General features: G+C 44.3%; 1 protein-coding gene across 1 annotated transcript in view; it reads left to right on the top strand.

Annotated features, from left to right (window-relative positions):
- LOC309400680 (proline-rich protein 12-like) overlaps positions 1 to 11,007 on the top strand; it is a 199,026-nt gene extending 188,019 nt beyond the window's left edge. The window contains exon 14 of the mRNA XM_081969277.1: positions 9,124 to 11,007. Coding sequence (XP_081825403.1) covers positions 9,124 to 9,264 — 141 coding nt within the window. The 3' untranslated portion in view covers positions 9,265 to 11,007. The remainder of the gene's footprint in view (positions 1 to 9,123) is intronic.
- Positions 11,008 to 14,333: the final 3,326 nt, after the last annotated feature.

Genomic DNA, 14,333 nt, shown 5'->3' with positions numbered 1-14,333 from the left:
TAGATAAGGATGTCATCTAGGTAGACGAGGACCCCCTTGCAGAGGTGCTCATGCAACACCTCGTTTATTAACTGCATGAATACCGCTGGGGGCCCCTGCAGTTCGAAAGGCATCACTTTGAATTGAAAGCTCCCTAGGGGGCAGTTGAACGCTGTTTTCCACTCATCTCCCTCTCTGATTCGTACTCGGTAGTATGCTTCTCTGAGGTCTAGTTTGGTGAAGACTTTTCCCTTGGCCAGATGAGATAGCATATCCTTCATGAGGGGGAGGGGGTATAGGTTGTGTACGCACCCTCGAAAGTCCACACACAGCCTCATAGTTCCATCTTTTTTCTCCTTGAAGAAGACTGGTGCCGCGACCCGTGGCTTGGCTGGCTCAATGAACCCCCTTGCTAGGTTTTTGTGTATGTATTTGCGCATCTCTTGCATTTCCCGGGGCGTCATGGTGTACAGTTTGGGCTTGGGTAGTTTTGTCCCAGGGATGATTTCGATGGCACAGTCTGTCTCATGGTGAGGAGGCAGAACATCGCACTCGGCCTCGCTGAATACCTCTGCGAGGTCCTGATATTCCATCGGAATCAGTTCGGCTTCTGGGGTTTTGTCGGATGCGGTTGCAAGTTGTTCTCCTGGGCTCTTTTGGGGGGTTTCCAGTGTGGATGGTGTTTCTGCTTGCTGGTGTGGGAGGGGTTGGGGGCCCCTTGATATCCTAAGTCTTCGGGTACACCCTTGCCACCAGATGGTCGGTCCCCACTTGTCTAGCCAGGAAAGTCCCAGTATGACTGCGTCTGTCATTTTGGGGGGTTTATGAATCGAATTATTTCCCAGTGATCCGCTAGTTCTATCCTCACTGGTTCAGTTAGGTGGGTGGCATAGGCTCCTCCCATTAGGGACCCGTTGACCTGCTCGAACCGGATCGGGTGGGCCAGTCTTTTTGTTCTGATCCCCAGTTTCAGGACTGTGGTTAGGTTGATCAAGCACCTTGTGCAGCCTGAGTCTATTAGGGCTTGAAAATCCCCCTGGTTTCCTGTTTTTGGGGCTGTGAGGCGTATTGGAAAAAGGAAAGGGTGAATTGATTCACTCACCATTGGGTCATTTTCTCCCTCGTCCTCGCTGTCATATGATTCAGGCGACTGGTTGTCGTTACCTGGGGTTCCATCACTTTCGCCTGAGGGGAAAGGGGCCTTTGCAGCCTGGAGGGCTTTCCCGGAGGTGTTGGTGGTCCATTTGGACCCTCGTTCTGGTCGTGCCCGGGGCAGTGGGTCTGGCCTTGGTTTGGGGGCTGGGGTTGGGCATGCAGCTTCCAAGTGGCCCATCCCCCCCCATCTGTAGCATTTCAGCGGACTTCAAGGGAAGGCTGGTCTCAGAGCCTGCTGTGGTGCTGTGGTTCCCCGCTGGCTGGGTGGTTTCAGGTCGGGTTGACCTCTCTCTTGTGTGTCCGGTTGCTTTGGCATGTCGTTGGTGCACAGCCCACTGTCGACTTTTGTTGCTACTCGGAACCACTCAGAGTTGATTTGGGATGTCGCAGTATGCAGTTACCTGGGCAATTTGCTTGTCCAGGCTTGTTCTGAAAAAATGCACCAGCAGCCGCTCTGGTAAAAGGGGTAGCCTCCCTATTACCCTCCTAAATTCACGGATGTGCTCTTTGATGGGGCAGCCTCTCTGCTTTAGGTTGCTGAGTTCCTCTTCTGCATGAGTCCTCCTGCATATGAGTCCTCCTCCAACAGGTTCCAGGACAGGTTTCAGGACAGATCATTTGGGTTTCGTGACAGAGGTAGGCCACAATAGCAGGAACAGCCTCAGCCTAAGCGGCCATTTCGAGGGTCAGGCAACCAATCCTTTCGCAGATACAAGTGATTCCCGCTCATCTCATCCCATTGGCGGTCGGCTCACGCATTTCATGAGCCAATGGGATGCAACCACCACGGACGCCTGGGTGTTGCAGATGGTAAGGCTGGGCCTTACTGTAGAATTTCTCACCACTCCTACGAGACGTTTCATCAGATGCCCTGTTCCCAAGTGCCAGGTCAAGAGGGGTCTCATGGACACTGAGATCCAACACCTGTTGGACATTCTCGCTATCGAGCCGGTTCCATCGGGGCAAGAGGGAAGGGGATTCTACTCAATCCTATTCCTCGTTCCAAAGGGCTCAGGAGGTTGGAGAGCCATTTTAGATTTAAAACAGCTCAATATACACTTGGCGTACAAGCGCTTCAAGATGCAGTCCCTCCAATCCATCTTGGACTGCATCCGGCAGGGAGATTGATTAACTTCCATAGATATCTGGGAGGCTTATCTTCATGTGCCTATCCGCCCGTTGCACAGAAAGTTCCTGAGATTCCACTTTGCACAGTGACATTACCAGTACAGGGCCCTGCCATTCGGCCTGTCATCAGCCCCCAGGACTTTCACAAAGCTGCTGGCAGCAGTCGTGGCGTATCTACAGGAGTTGCCGATCAGGATACAGTGTTATCTCAATGACATGTTAATACTGTTGTCGTCCCCAGCGCACGCACGTTGAGACCTTCACACCACAATACAGGTCCTCCAGCAACACGGGTTCTCTGTGAATCTGCAAAAGAGCCATCTCCAGCCATCCACCAGTCTACTGCATCTGGGAGCTGTGATTGATTCCGAGGCCTGCGTGGTCTACCTTTCTCAGGAGAGATGTGCCAGCATCCGAGAGCTGGTGAGTCAATTGCTGCTTCAGAGGTCAGTGCCCTTAACGGTCCTTTCCCAACTCCTGGGGGAAATGATCTCCTGTATAGATATTGTTCCCTGGGTGCGACTACACGTACGGACTCTTCAATGGTTCTTGCTCCCGTTCCAGAGGGCCCGCACCAGCAGGTCCAACACCAGGGTTTGAGTACCACCCCGATCATTGGTCTGGTGGAAGTCCCCCGTGCTTCAGAAGGGGTGCCTATTCAGGGAGCCAGACCGCATCACAGTAACAAACGATGCCAGTCTATTCAGATGGGGAGCCCATGCCCAATCTTTGGTAGCCCAGGGACACGGGACCCAGAGGAGCTCCTGAACAACATAAACTAGCTAGAGCTCCGAGCCGTCCGCATTGCTCTTCAGAACTTTCAGAATCTAGTGAGGGGGTGCCACGTCCTGATCCTTACCGACAACGTGGCCACCAAGGCGCACATCAACCACCAGGGGGGCACGCACTCCAGGACCCTCATGCGGGAGGTGGAGGTACTGCACCTCTGGGCAGAGAGACACATTCTATCGATCAGAGCAGAGCACATCTCCGGGAGCACGAACATGCAAGCGGATTGGCTGAGCAGGGCCACAGTGGACCACATGGAATGGCGCCTTCATCCGGATCTGTTCCAATGGCGCCTTCATCCGGCGCCTTCATCCGGATCTGTTCCAATGGCGCCTTCATCCGGATCTGTTCCAAAGGTTCGGCCAGCCAACTGTGGACCTGTTTGCCCATCCCAGCAACACTCACCTCCTGAGGTTCTTCTCCAGGTTTCCTGTACTGGGGGCAGAAGGCATCAACGCTCTTTGCAGTCCCTGGCCACAGGGCCTGCTCTATGCATTTCCACCTCTACCTCTTATCCTGAGGGTCATTTGGAAGGTGCTTGCGGAGAGGGCAGAGGTCCTGCTTGTCAACCCCCCACTGGCCCAGATGCCCCTGGTATGCCAACCTAGTCAACCTCTCAATCACCAGGCCCTGGAGAATTCCAGAAGACAGGATATCCCTTAGCCAGGGGGCTCTTCTACATCCAGAGTGCTAGTGGCTGCAACTTGCCGTTTGGCACTTGAAAGGGATATCCTGGAGGGGCGGGGTCGAAGTCGCAACGACACGATGTGCGGTCTCAATGCTCTGAGATCGCAGTTGACACATTTGCCACTGGGGGGGTCCAAACGGATCTAAACTGTCACGTAGAGACAGTGAACAGGAAGAATACGTCTTGCTGAACTCGGGGATATCGCAAAATCCCCGAAAGAAGCAAGAGAAATTTCTTCAAGCCGGTGACAAAAAATCCAGCCAAGGCTGATGAAGTCGGGGCGGCCCCAAAACGGAAGGAATGGAAAGTGAAAGTGTTTCCAGCTGGTGAGGAATCTTCATTGTTTTAAAAGAGAGACTGCCTATAAAAACTTAAAAATTGATTTAAATTGAAGAATAGAAGAATCAAGCGGCGAAATTAATCTTGCAACAGTTCTGGACAGTGGTTATCCCATTTTTTTATATGCTATCTTCATGGATGAAACCTTTACAAGCTTTTTAAAATGGACGGATTAAGTCTTCTGTTTTTATCTTTTTTTTCTGTGACTCGGTGATTTATAAACCAAAGCTTTCCTCTTTCATCGCTGTATTATTATTTTTTAATTCATTTAAAGACTGGACCTCTTTTTCTAATTTGAAATGTAAAACAGATATAAAAAAAGAAATATTTTAAAAGTGCTACGTGCCGGGAGGTTTTGTTGTTTGGAGCTTGTGTATTCAAGCGGAACTTTTCCCTTTCTTCGCGGTTTGTTTTGACAGCTCATTACAGAGAGATAGGGGTAAGCCAAATGTCCCTTTGAAGCATGTTTTCAACCAGAGAAGAGGGGAAAAACGGCTTTTGTGAATCCATGTTTTAACTTAAAAAACCTTCCAAGCGAGAGCTCTTTGTTTAAGATAGCGGAGTGTCAGGAAAATGGAGAGACTGTAAGCCTGCAGACAATATTTTCAGAATTACTAAAATTAACAAATACATATGAGAGGATTGAACAAAAACTGGAACTTTTGGAACAGTTAACAGAAAGACGTGATCGAAAATTTGATGATGTTCACCAAATGCAAAATGAGGGGATTAAAATTCAAAGAATTGAAGTGGAAAATGAATATAAAGCAATTAAACTTGCTGACATTTATGGTAATTGGTTTGTTTTTGAAAATGCAAAGAATGGAATACTGAAAGAGGAAATAAATGGAGAGGAAACCTATTTCAAAGGGCAAGACATAGAAGAAGAAGAAAAAAGTAAAGAATTTATGGACTATGAAACTTTATTAACGAAAATATTGCTAACACTGCTGACAACTAAAGACAAGTGGAATAAAGAAGCAGAAAGAGGGCATCAGGATTATATGAGAGATCTTACAAGCAAGGAGTTGCTAGGACTAGTCCATACAAAGCTGATTAAGAAGAAGCTTAGAAGATTGATACCACAAATGGCAGAGGACATAAGATTGTTTTGTTATTGGAAAGATACAGGTTGATAGATGGAAGAGTATAATTTAAAACTACTAGCTAAACCTAGTGAAACTTAGTGACAATAGGTATAGTCAAATAAAAAATTGATAATGATAATACTGTATACAATGTGTAGTGTTATGATAAGCAATAATTGGATATGAATATTGAATGATACCCGGGATTATATATAAAGGTTAATAATAACAATAAAAAAGAGAACTAAATTAGACACAGTTAAGTTTTGATTATTAGGGGGAAAATGTTGTGACATAGAATATAGCCAAATAAAGAAAGGATAATAATAATAATCTATATAATGTATGGGTATAATATAAGGAAATTGGATGTAAATTGTAAACAACGATTTGGAAAGGAGGATTAGAAAACTGTTATTAAATATTATGGATGTTTAGCTAGAATAGGATATAAGGATTTAATGTTAATGGAGGATTTTATAAATAAGTAAATGAAATGCCAGTATGTGGTTATGTATTAAATTTTGCTATATTTCATGATGAAGGACGTTTAAACAATTATAGTCAAATAAAAGTGGAGGTATGATGATGGTAATATGTATAAACATTTGAGTTAAGATACTAGAGTTAATATGACTTATACTTGATGACGGTATAAGAGATGCACAAAAACCGTTTGTAACCAACTGATACACTTTCTACAGGATGTAAAGAAGGAGGATTTTTATGTTTGTTTTGAAAATTAAAAATAAATAAAAAAGTTTTTGGCAAAAAAAAAGGGGGGATATCCTAGCACGGGAAAACTTCTCCAGGAGAGTCATCCACACGATTCAGGCAGCCAGAAGACCTTCCACCACGCGCATATACAATGCCACCTGGACTGCATTTTGCAGATGGTGCCGCTCTAGACACATAGATCCCAGGTCTGCTTCCATACCACAGTTATTGGGTTTTTTGCAGGATGGGCTGGACAGGGGCCTGACTCCTAACACTCTGTGTTGTCAATTGGCTGCCCTGTCTACGATTCTCTCAGGCAGAGAGGGCCAGACTCTTGCTCACCACCCACGGGTGCGTACCTTCCTGAAGGGGGCAGCGAACCTCAGAACTGCAGTGCATTGCTTCCCTACCTGGGAATTGTCCATCGCGTTACAGGCTCTCACCTCCACACCATTCGGGCCACTACACACCATCAGCCTACGACTATTGACTCTTTGGTTCACATAATCATTCAAACTTCATTTTTCTTCTGCTACAGTTTGATGGATTTGCAATAGCCCTCTGCCCCCTATTCTTCTTGGCAGGTACAACCTGTCGGTGTCACTTTGTGGATGTAAAACATGGTACATATTCAAGAGTTCACGCGTTTTTCAGTCCAGCTTTTCCAGTTCAGTCACAGTCCAGTTGATGATTCCAGTTGGGTAGCGCATCACTGGCACTGCACATGTATTAATGGCTTTGATTATTCATTCAGTTTTGATTTTAATATTTTGCAGCCCCTCCTTTTGCATTGACTCTTCCATTCAATATGTTATCTGCTTCCAATATGCCTAGGTATTTGTAGCTGGCATGCTTTGATAATGCTTTCACTGTGCTTCCATTTCCCAGGTCTATTCCTTCTATTTTTTCCATTTTTCCTCGCTGCATGGATAGTATAGCACATTTTTCAAGTCCAAAATTAATTTTGATGTTGCTGCTGAACAGTTGAACTGTGTTGAGTATTGATTCAAGTTCAGTGGAGCTTTTCACATACAGTTTTAAGCCATCCATGTATAGTAGATGGTTTATCTTGCCATGTTGGCTTGAGATTTGGTATCCCAGTTTTGTGCTTCATAGAATTATTGTCAGGGGAATTAATGCGATGTTGAACAGTAGTGGTGAAAGTGAGTCCCCTTGGAAGATTCCTCATCTGATGTTGACTTCACCAATGTTCTCTCCATTTGCTATTAGAACTGTTTTCCACTTTTCCATATTTGCTTTCAAAAATGTAGATATTTTTGCTGATTCCAAAATTTTTCAGACAGGCATTAATCCAGCTGTGGGGTAATGTGTCAAATGCCTTCTTGTAATCTACCCACACCATATTTAAATGTGTTCTTCTTCGTTTGGCATTTGTTGTTGTTGTTGTTATTTATTATTATTATTATTATTATTGCATCAACAGAATTGTATCACAGCGGCCAGTTGTTTCGCCGGATTTGGCATTAATTACTAGTCAGGCCCCACCCAGGGGCCTAGGACGTCATAACGTATTTTCGTAATATGTGTGCGGATCCAAGCAGTGCGGCCTTTTGCATTTGACTGATGGTGATTTTGTCAATTTTTAACTGTTTTAAATGTAATTCCAGTGCTTTTGGAATAGCACCCAGTGTGCCGATTACCACTGGAATTACCACTGCTGGTTTGTGCCATAATCGTTGAATTTCGATTTTTAAGTCCTGGTATTTCGCGATTTTTTCATATTCCTTCTCGGCGACCCTGCTATCACCTGGTATTGCAATGTCTATGATTGTAACCTTATTTTTCTCAACCAGTGTGATGTCTGGTGTATTATGCGCCAGTATTTTATCCGTTTGTATGCGAAAATCCCACAAGATCTTGACCATCTGACCCTCAACGACTTTTTCAGGCTTATGTTCCCACCAGTTTGTTGCTGTTTTAATATTATAATTTTTGCACAAATTCCAGTGGATCATTCGTGCCACTGAATTGTGCCGCATTTTATAGTCAGTCTGCGCGATTTTTTTACAGCAGCTGAGTATGTGGTCAACAGTTTCATCAGCCTCTTTGCAAAGTCTACATTTGGCATCATCAGAGGATTTTTCGATTTTGGCCTTAATGGCATTTGTGCGGATAGCTTGTTCTTGCGCAGCCAGGATTAGTGACTCTGTTTCTTTCTTTAATGTACCTGCTGTTAACCATAACCAAGTTTTTTCACTGTCCACTTTATCTTTTATGTTTTCCAGAAATTGGCCATGCAATGCTTTGTTCTGCCAACTCTCCATTCTTAATTTTATCACATCTTTTCTGTATTCTTGTTTCGTCTGTTGGGCCTTCAATAGATTTTTGTTCTTTACTTCGATTAATAGATGTTCTTGACTTTCTTTTAAATAATCAGCCAGTGCATGTTTTTCTTCTTCAACTATTTGCTTCACTTGTAATAATCCTCTGCCACCTGATTTTCGGGGTAGGTATAGTCTATCAATATCACCACGTGGATGTAAACTGTAGTGCATTGTCATTAGTTTCCTGGTTTTTCGGTCCAAAATGTCCAAATCAGCTTGTGTCCAGTTAACTATACTTTTTATACAGTTAACTATAATTATTATTATTATTATTGGATGCCACCTGTAATTGACTCTGGGTGGCTTACAACTGTCAGGCGAAAGCAACCAGAACCACTGGTACAAGAATCTCTCAAGTCCCTTTTTGGGAGAGGGGGCGGTTTAGAAATCCAAAGAAATAATAATAATAATAATCTCAAGACTGACTGCATTCCCTTGGAAATAACATAAGGCTTCAAAGTTTCTGGGGGAGGTCTGGCTGTGCTGCTTACTGCAGTGTAATGACTCTAAACCTGGCGCCCTCTTGACCTCTGCCTCTAGTCTAGCTGGAAATTCCACCACACAGCAATGAAATAAAATACAAAAAAAGACTAAAATAAGTACACAAATTACTAAAAACATAACAATGTGGGTTTTCTTAAATTAAGAGGTCTTCATCTACACCTACATCACAAATATGTACAAGTAGAGTTGTAAATAAGCTGTAGTTTTTGAAGCTCATTAAAAATACAGAATGGTGTCATGTTTAAAAAGTCTCAGGACTTTTAGTGATGTTTTTTTAGCTTTGGCCCCAAGTACAGACTAATCAGTTTTGGCTACTTGTGGATTTCTTGAAAGAGCCACCTGTGTGGTTTCATGGCTAATATTTCAACCTTTTCATTTCCTTTTTTTCCAGACAATGGCAATTGAGGGTCAAAACGAAGACTTGGGCCAGGAGGAGGTGGTGCAGCAGTGCATGCGCAACCAGCCATGGCTGGAGAAACTGTTTGACTCCTTCAGCAAATTGCTGACACAGGCTCAAAGCAAATGTGTGTGACATCATCATCAGAGCCACACCCCAGGAGGGGCTGCCTAATGCCAGCCCCTCTGCAGAGCCAGAGCAAGAAGTGGGAAGAGGAAATTTGAGAGGTACTAATACAGGCAACGAGTCCAGACTCAGCTCACCACCACCAATACCACCCCTTCTCCTTGGGGGTTTCTCTTTTTCCTTAAACAGGACATGGGACAAGCCTGTGTTGTTGGTGGAGGGTGGAGGTTTTTGAGGAGGGTTCTCATCAAATAATTGGATGGTTGGAACACCCCTTTCCCCTTTGCCCTGGCTGTACAGAGAAATATTATTTATATATAAATGTATAAATATCTAATTGAACAGTCTTGCCTCTTGCTCAGGGTGGGGGTTGAGAACAGGGGAACCTATTGGAAAGTCAGAGAAATGACGGTGTGTGATTTAGAGCCAAAAGACTTCTTGATTTCTCACCGTGGAGTGAGTTGACAGTAGTGAGATTGGTGAAAAGAGAAGGACCAGGGTCTTCTGAAGTTCTACCCTACATCTCTTCCATCAAGAACCTTTACTTCTCCTTAGGGAGAGCTGAGAATTGAGCAAGGGGTGATGGTGCATTGGCCACTCTTTATACAGTGTCTAGCTCCTTTTATCCACAGTCTGATCAGGAAATATGACCCCTGCTCTCCAACATCTCTAATCCCATCTTTGCCAAATAAATGTTTGGAGTGAAGGGAAGCCATCCATCCATACACTAATGGCGATCACTTCTATTTTTGCTTCCAACAAGAATATTTATTGCCAAACTTGTTGTTCCCAATCATATCTGATAGCACCAATTTTCTCCCTTTCTAGATAAACTTCCCTTTCTCTCCCTCCCTCCCCATGTGTTTTCATGAGGCAATTGCTGCTGGAGGATTCACTTTTATTGCTATTGATTTGGGTGATTCTAACTCATTTGGATATGTGGAACATTTCCCTATACTTTCTAAATAGATAGCAGTAAATGGGCAGGGGAGAGCCTAGTGACATCTATAGCAATCTGCCAATTCCCCTCTCCTCCCCCAGATTTCACAATTCACCCCACCCCACCCTTGGATCATGGGAGGAATGTATAGAAGGCTTTAGATAAGGTTTGGTTTGGTTTTATTGGACTTATATGCCGCCCTTCTCCCAAGGACTCAGGGCGGCGTACAACATAAAAACACATATGACAAAAATCCTTCCCCAGTGGTAGATCTGCACTTCTATGAGGGAGGAATATTTTTTATTTTCCCCATTCTCCACATATTATGGCAAGGCAGGATTCTGCTGCCCCCTCCCTGAAGCTGTATATACTGTATAGCATAAAAAGTCTATGTACCATATTGTATTTGACTAACTTGAAATTCATGATGTGCAGGAGTTGCTCTCCCTCTCTCTCCTTTCATCTGTAGCTGTGACGTTCTTTGGTTTTGATTGAAATTTTTATTAGGTTAATTTTTTTATCATTGTTATTGAGGTGAGAAGGGAGACTTTGTGACTCCTACCCCATCCTGCCTCCTAAACAAAGCTCCCAATCCAACCCTAAACTGAAATGATAAACTCTGATGAGCTAGAGCAGTGATGGCGAACCTATGGCACGCGTGCCACAAGTGGCACGTGGAGCCATTTGTCAGGGCACGTGAGGCGCTGCCCTGTAAGCTGGCCAGCGTGCATGTGCGCGCTGGCCAGCTGAGTTCACCTTTTTAAAAGCTATTTTTCCGTTCCGAAGGCTTCAGGGAGCGCTCCGAAGCGTTCCGAAGGCTTCAGGGAGCGCTTAAAACCACCCTCCGAGCAACCCGGAAGTCACTTCCGGGTTGCTCGGAGGGTGGTTTTAAGTGCTCCGAAGGCTTCAGGGAAGCCTCGGACGGTCCCTGAAGCCTCTGGAGGGCCTCCGGGGGGTCGGGGGAGGCTCCTTTCGCCCTCCCCAGGCTCCTATAAAGCCCCTGGAGCCTGGGGAGGGCAAAAAAAGAATGTAAAAATGGGGGGGTCATGCGTTGTGCGCGCATGCGCACTGGGGGGTCGCGCGTTGCATTATGGGTGCAGCACGCCCGCACTCGACCCCCCTGCGCTCCCCCCACTTGTGGCACACGAGCCAAAAAAGGTTCGCCATCACTGAGCTAGAGGATGAAGATCTTGTCCTCTTCTATTCTCAGGCGGGCTCTCCACCCCTTATCCAGCTATTCATTATCTTGCGTGGTTCTGCAACCCCCCCCCCTTTCCTGGTAACCTTAAATCAGTCATATGCTTTGGCCAGCTATCATCATTCCTCACCCCAGATCTTCTACTGACCTCCCAAAGCAGTCCCTTACTTGAATGTAGATCTTCCTATGTCAGATTCCCAACTCCATGCCAAAGTCTACCTCATTCTTCCTCCATTGCTATTTCTCCCTTTTCCACATTCACCACCCAGAGTCACTTGTTTGAGATGGGTGGCTATATAAATTGAATAAATAAATAAATTAGATTTCTTTCCCCGTCAAGTAATCCTTTATTCCTGGCCCATCTCCTGTAGAACCCTGTTCTTCCTTCCTCACTAACCATAACCATTCCTCCATTTGAATTTTCTTATAACTTTACCTTAGTGTCCCTAGATACCTAGATTCACCACAGATACTGGTGAATCTCATTTTCTCCCCTTCTTATTTATTGTGGATGAATAGAGGTTGGCAAGTGTGTATGTGAGTGTGCATTGGGGGGGGGGGGGAGATTTGGTGAATGAGCCCTAATCAAAGAGAATGGTTTTAAAGGGAAGAGTGGCCTAGTTTCTTTTGAGTATTTTAAAACTTACAAATTAGACTTTTTTCAAAAACAGCTTTCCATAATAAACTGGGTTACTGATAGCTGTTTGGCCTTAGAAGTGATGGATTGTAACAAATAGCTGTGTGTGGAAGTGGGGTTAGCTGAACATGGGTTTGTGGAAATGAGAAGAATAAGTTGAGGGGAATCTTTCATAGTATAGGGTTAATTTTAGAGGGATCTAAAGCCTTGGCACTTCTTGGGACAATACAGGTGAAACTCGAAGAATTAGAATATCGTGCAAAAGTTCATTTATTTCAGTAATGCAACTTAAAAGGTGAAACTAATATATGAGATAAGACTCATTACATGCAAAGCAAGATAGTTCAAGCCGTGATTTGTCATAATTGTGATGATTATGATGTACAGCTCATGAAACCCCAAATCCACCATCTCAGAAAATTAGAATATTACATGCTATCAATAAAACAAGAATTGTACATAGAACAATATCAGACTTCTGAAAAGTATAAGCATGCATATGTACTCAGTACTTGGTTTGGGCCCCTTTTGCAGCAATTACTGCCTCAATGCGGCGTGGCATGGAAGCTATCAGCCTGTGGCACTGCTGAGGTGTTATGGAAGACCAGGATGCTTCAATAGCGGCCTTCAGCTCTTCTGCATTGTTCGGTCTCATGTCTCTCATCTTTCTCTTGGCAATGCCCCATAGATTCTCTATGTGGTTCAGGCGAGTTTGCTGGCCAATCAAGCACAGTAATCCAACAGTCATTGAACTAGGTTTTGGTGCTTTTGGCAGTGTGGGCAGCTGGAAAATAAAGTCAGCATCCCCATAAATCTCGTCTGCAGAAGGAAGCATGAAGTGCTCCAAAATCTCCTGGTAGACGGCTGAGTTGACCCTGGTCTTAATGAAACACAGTGGTCCAAAGTCCTATTGCTCAGTGGTCCAAAGTCCTCTTTTCTGATGAGAGCAACTTTTGCATCTCATTTGGAAACCAAGGACCCAGAGTATGGAGGAAGAATGGAGAGGCCAATCAAGCACAGTAATCCCACGGTGATTGAACCAGTTTTTGGTGCTTTTGGCAAAAGTTGTTCTCATCAGAAAAGAGAATCTATGGGGCATTGCCAAGAGAAAGATGAGAGACATGAGACTGAACAATGCAGAAGAGCTGAAGGTCACTATTGAAGCATCCTGGTCTTCCATAACACCTCAGCAGTGCCACAGGCTGATAGCTTCCATGCCACGCCGCATTGAGGCAGTAATTGCTGCAAAAGGGGCCCAAACCAAGTACTGAGTACATATGCATGCTTATACTTTTCAGAGGTCCGATATTGTTCTATGTACAATCCTTGCTTTATTGATTGCATGTAATATTCTAATTTTCTGAGATGGTGGATTTGGGGTTTTCATGAGCTGTACGCCATAATCATCACAATTATGACAAATCACGGCTTGAACTATCTTGCTTTGCATGTAATGAGTCTTATCTCATATATTAGTTTCACCTTTTAAGTTGCATTACTGAAATAAATGAACTTTTGCACGATATTCTAATTTTTCAAGTTTCACCTGTAGACTTGCAACACCAATCCCATGGAGAACCTTGCTAAACGATTGCTCCCGGTTGGAGGGACAGTGTAGCCAAACTTGAGCAGCCAGAATTGGACAGACCCAGCTCTGAGTTGAACAAGGACAAGCACAACACACACACACATGCACAACCCAGTTTCCTGTGACAAAAAGAGACATTCCTCCTCTGCCACCCACCCTTGTATTTGGATCTTGAAAGGCCCCCTTTTTTACAATGTGTATTTCTGTGTATCTTGTTCACGCCTCAAGGTGTGGGATTTGTGTTCTGTATTACTGAATGTTCCTATATATTTTTATTGTTCATTATTAGTGTCTGAGATGTTTTTTTCTTTCAATATGTAAAACTCACATTGTATACTGTGTACACAACAAAATGAGAAAAACACCTTTCTTTGCAAAAACAAATGCCTGAAACACAGCTTTGTTCATTTTGTTGAGACTGGGGTGGCCATGGGAAAAAGGAGGACAGAAGTGGGCTAGGATAATAGTGGGGAAAACCTGCCTAGATCTATTTTTCCCATTGAAGCATGATGCTCTGGCTTTTGATCTAAACATCTTGGTGGTCTGAGCCATATTCTGAAGTTTACATAATCTTTTAACATATTCTTCCTGTGCAATTCTGAAGGCCATTTGGTACTAGAAACATTCCTGGTTCTTGTTATTCACTGGGCTTTCCTATCAGATGGAAATGTATACATACTGTATCACCAGACTACCTGGTCTCAGGCCTCATCCC

Source organism: Natrix helvetica, assembly GCF_964273705.1.
Source record: "Natrix helvetica genome assembly, chromosome: W".
Taxonomy (NCBI): Eukaryota; Metazoa; Chordata; class Lepidosauria; order Squamata; family Natricidae; genus Natrix; species Natrix helvetica.
This window is presented reverse-complemented; position numbering and strand designations above follow the sequence as displayed.